General features: G+C 33.7%; 1 protein-coding gene across 1 annotated transcript in view; it reads right to left on the reverse strand.

Moving 5' to 3' along the window:
- Positions 1 to 5,058, reverse strand: part of SLC30A9 (solute carrier family 30 (zinc transporter), member 9) — a gene marked incomplete at its 5' end in the record, with an annotated part of 34,280 nt that overhangs the window by 3,346 nt on the left and 25,876 nt on the right. The window contains one exon of the mRNA XM_010134514.1: positions 1,290 to 1,419. Coding sequence (XP_010132816.1) covers positions 1,290 to 1,419 — 130 coding nt within the window. The remainder of the gene's footprint in view (positions 1 to 1,289; positions 1,420 to 5,058) is intronic.

Below are 5,058 nucleotides of genomic sequence, written 5' to 3' on the forward strand. Positions count from 1 at the left end.
AACCGGATATCATTCAAAGGTTTTTCATAGCTGACACGAGGTTACTACATGAAACTACCATGATCTGTGTAAGAAACAGTTGCCAACCTAGAAAGAATCTGTGAAGAACTTTCCCAACAATACTGGAAGAACCAGCAAAGGTGACATGCAATTGTCAAATAGCTGGTGAAGAACAAAAGCTAACAAAGCCTTTGAAAAGCACCAAACTAAACAGCTGCAACAGCAAAGGAACTGAGACTTGGCAATATAAAACCAAACAAACCTGCAGTGTCTCAAAAGCTGATAGTGATCTTCCTCTCAAAAAAATGACATTGAAATCCAATACATGAACAGATCACTTGTTGCACTATATACATAATATACGCACATTTTTATTTTGACATTTTATGGTGGTACTTTTTAAAAACTGGGACACTACTAATCGTTTAAAAAATTGCCATCATTCCAATGTAAACTCAGATAACTTCTAAGTCACATTTAACGGACAGATATAAAATGTAAACATCAGACACTACTTTTCATTTCAAAAGGACAGCAAAGAAAGAAATCTTGTAGATACAAAAGCAGATGTATATAAGCAAGTTACTGGTGAAAACGGGTAAGCAAACAGAACATTTTGCCCTCTTAAAACTCCCCTTGTAATTTAGATGAATTACTCTTTACTTCACATGTCATGGCTTTACCATGTAGAATCCAGCTGAAAGCAGTTCTACATTTCTGTATTGACGGTATTATGAAAAGCTACTCTGAAAATTTAGCTACTACTAAAATCAGAAAAGACATTTAAAGGTGGTTAATTGTTAAATGCTCCCAAAATGCTAAGTCACATGATGCAAGCAATCCATATTCAAGCCTAATCTGATTGGTGGGACCGGGAAACTGTAACACTGCATCCTCAGAACGCAAAGCAAATGGCTCATCCAAAACAGTACTTATTCTCAGGTGGCAGGCTTGCAGTTTTAACTGGAGATCTTGTAAATCAATACAAATTTATTGGAAAGATTATATTATCAAAATTGTTTTGGACAAATTTGTATTTTCTAACAAAAAATAATGAAAAAGATCTGCCCTCCTCCTATCCAGGCCCTACTCAGAAGCAGCTCTATTTCAGCAGCTTAATATGATACCATATACAGATCTTTAACACACTAATACAAAGTAAAAACATCTGCAATTCTTCAAAATGAAGTGGAATATATGTACTTGATAATCATGGGTTTAGACATACTTGAAATTGGGAAGTAAAGGTCAAATATTGGAAGTTACAAAACAGTTTTTTTAAAACATACTTGTAGCAGCTGTTCGATGTCTTGTTTTTCCAGGTAAGAACGAGTAACAACCCGTCCATCAAAGTCTACTTCTGCCTTGAATCTCACTTTGCTCATTCCCATATCTGTAGCTTTAACATCATGAATTGCTCTGAAACACATAATTTTTAATGAAAATGTAGAACAACATAAAACAAACAGCTGGCTAGTTTGACTTCTGATGTTAACAATATCATCACAGTAAAACGATCCTGCAATTTTAAAAGGCCTTTGACAATATATCCTCATGTTGCCACAACACACTTCCATTAAATTCTGAATTATATTTAACTGGTTATAGCATTTCCACAGGTCTCTGCCACACCAACATATCCAAAAACAGCTCACTGCAATAAGAGACAGGCTATAAGAAGCATCACAGATTTAGAACTAGACTAATAGTATTAAAAAAAATCCAAACCCTCCCACAAAAGAAAGTGAGAACTTCCCTATTCCGAACTAAACTTTTAAGTTCAACTTATTTGCTACGGCACAAGACTTTCTGAGTTCATACATATATGTTATGACACTATTTAACATCTTTGAGTACCCTCAGTTCTGAGATAAGGAATAATAACGTACTGTCAGTTACTGAAAGGACACATTTCAATTATAGAAACGTCCTTTCCTAGATAATGACACTCTGTAAATGCATGACATTTTGGAGAATTTTCTATTCAAGGTTACATTTGATATAAGTTAGGGATACTGTGTTTGGAATTAATTTTTGATCATACTGAATTACTGATCACAACTAATCACAATATAGCTGTTTGTAAATGGTGAAAATGCACATTTATTTAAACATTCCTAATAGAACATGAATGTTCCAAGATGCTTATATTTTGGGTCCTTTGAAAACTTCTGGTTTTCAATAGCATAGTTCCAGTTTGGTATATGAACTCTGTGATGTGTGAATATAGGAAACAAACAAAAAGCCCTCTGTTTTTCAGGGATAAGATACGAAGCTAACTCAGGACCCAGACGTATTGTAGTGCGTTTCAACAGTGGAATAAACATAAAATAAAATCCTCTTTTTTTTTTTCCTAATTAACACAAACTTGTTTTATCTTCAAAGCCAAGTAGAATTTAAAATTGCTACTGCAGAGTAAGTTTCCACATTTTTCCATCAAGGCCAGAAAAAAGGTGGAGATTAAAATATAGAAGTTTCAAATTTTTGAAGTTCTTTTTTCTGACATTTCCAAAGCCAAACAAATATCTGAGGTCAACTATAAAATATTCCAAAGAATTAGATTCTATTAACCAAAAAAAAAAAAGCAATCTTGACTTTAAGTTCTAACACAAAATTTAGCAATAAAACGCACTTTATGGAAAGTGCTTAACTTTTTTTTTCCCCTCCATTCACTTTAAGTTGTGTAGTTTCACAGGATCTTAAAATTCAGTGAGCCCTTTATCTTAAGCAAATTTACTCTTCCCAACTAGAAATGTTTCTTCTCAGATGAATGTTTACAGATCAGAACTCCCTTCACAGGCAATGCATGTATTTCAGAAGTAGCCTGCTACTGTGAACAGCTGACAAAGAACAAGAGGCAGAAATTTAAAGTGAACAGTCAGAGGAAATGTTTATGGAACATTTCTTGTAACACTCAGTGTAGAGGAGGGGTAAACACATTAAAAAAAGAAATAGAACATGAACTAAATACAGCAATAACAAAAAAATACATCTTCATAAACATTTACGCAGATTTTAAAAATCTATCAGCTTACTGGTAGCAATTAAGAATTTCCAGCTCCAATCAAGTTTACCTAACTATTCTGTGGGAAGCTACCAAATCAAAACGATATTAATAGGAGTAACTTAACTAGCATCAAACTACCTCCTCACACAAGAGGGTACTTCCAATAACAGATGAGGTTCAATGAGGGTTACTGTGTGATTTTAAAAATGTTGCAGATATATCAAGAGCCTATCAGAGCTAAGCAAGAAGGTAACAAGAGATATCTGAGATTTTTATTGATAAAATTCAGAGGAATGATGCATATTCTGCAAATATAAAGGAAAAAGAAAAGTCTACCTTACTGCTTACAAGCTGTCCAGTGAATCAGAAGGAGAAAAATCACTAATAATTCAAAAATACAAATGTGTATGCTAAAACTTAAGTTACAAAGCATGCTTACGGAAGCTTCTGGAAGGCTAGTAGACACCATCACGTCAAACTAGGGAAAAGAGCAAGTTTTACATTAAAGAAAAATTTTTCAGAGGACATGAAGTTATTGGGTTTGAGCCACCAGTTGTAATACCTTTTTTCCCCCTCCAAACCAGAAAGACAGTTTTTCCAGCACAACTGTAGCACAATTACCCAACAGCTGTTACAGTGAAGTAAAATTAAAGATGAAACTGTCATTAAGAATAGTTTCAGACTAGGGATCCGTGATTACATTCCAAAAGAACAGAATCAGGATAGTCTGTACCCCATTGTATATTTTATTTCACAGTTCTGGAAGCCTGATCTTCTACACTTCAGTTAAGCTGAACACAAGAAAGATTTAGGCACCAAGGGTGTGAATGAGAGTTAAGAATGAATGTTTGTATAACAAAAAAAAAAAAAAAAAAAAAAAAAAAAAAAAATTTCACAGAAAAATTAGGAACTGTTGTGTTAATTTCAAAATGTATGAGAGTTAAAAAAAAATGTTTTTAAAAAAAAAAAAAAAAAAAAAAAAAAAAAATCAAATAACTTTCCAGCTAAGAACAACTCTGACTCAAAGCCCATTTTGGATCTCAAATGAAATAAGGGCTACAACTAAAAGTTACCAAGCAAAATGAAAATGAAGGGGAAAGAAATAGCCATGAGCCTAGGAAAAAAAACATGAAATCAAGCAAACTGATAGGAGAAGCATAAAAAAAAGGTATTATATGTGATACTAACCAACTTTAAGATAACCTGGAAACAAGCCTAGATGGAAGTGATAAAATTGTTACTGAGTATACAGAACAGGCAGAAATATGCAATAAACATCATTTTCTTGATGAAAGAACCAAAACAATATGTTAGTACAACAAAGCATTTCCCTATTAGTAGAAGAGAAGCATAATGGATATTTAAAAGAAAAAAACAGAAGTACTTCTAATTCAGCAGGCTCCTTAACTTGCATTCAGGAATAAAAAGAACTAAGAACAACTATGAAGGCAAATTAATTCTTCATCCTGCATTACTGGTGAGAATAAAAAAAAAACAGTAGATTAATGCTGTGTCAAAATTTAAGAACAGCAAATGAGGCAATCCATTTAACTAAAGACAATCTCAGCTAACAACTCAAGGAAAAATAGTGAAAAAGGTGAGGGGAAAAAATATTCATTAAGGGTATTAATTCCAGTCATTAAGGTAGGTGTCAAACAACATCATATTCAGGCAAGCTACTGTGGGAATAGTAAGTTAAGATGGAGGGCAGGGGGGAAAGGAAATCAAAGCCTCTGGATCCTTTGGTCAGTTTGGATCGAAAATACATTCTGATGAATGCTAAATGATTCCCTAATATATGCCCTTCATATGTGACAGACCACATCTGCAAAAAACGATGGCAAAAACCCTCCCTGAAAGAACGAGGGAAGACTGTCCTGGGATGCAGCAACCACAAAAAGGATTGTATTAAGAACTCAGATACAGTTTGATAGCTGAAAACCCTGTAAGGTTGAACTAAAAAGAGTAATTATTAGCCTCAGCTTTAGAAACAGACCAGCACCCAGGAGCTTTTAATTTTTTTTCTTTTTTTACATACACTGTCAGCAGGA

The sequence above is a fragment of the Buceros rhinoceros genome, unplaced genomic scaffold (assembly GCF_000710305.1).
Source record: "Buceros rhinoceros silvestris isolate BGI_N320 unplaced genomic scaffold, ASM71030v1 scaffold5814, whole genome shotgun sequence".
NCBI classification, from domain to species: domain Eukaryota; kingdom Metazoa; phylum Chordata; class Aves; order Bucerotiformes; family Bucerotidae; genus Buceros; species Buceros rhinoceros.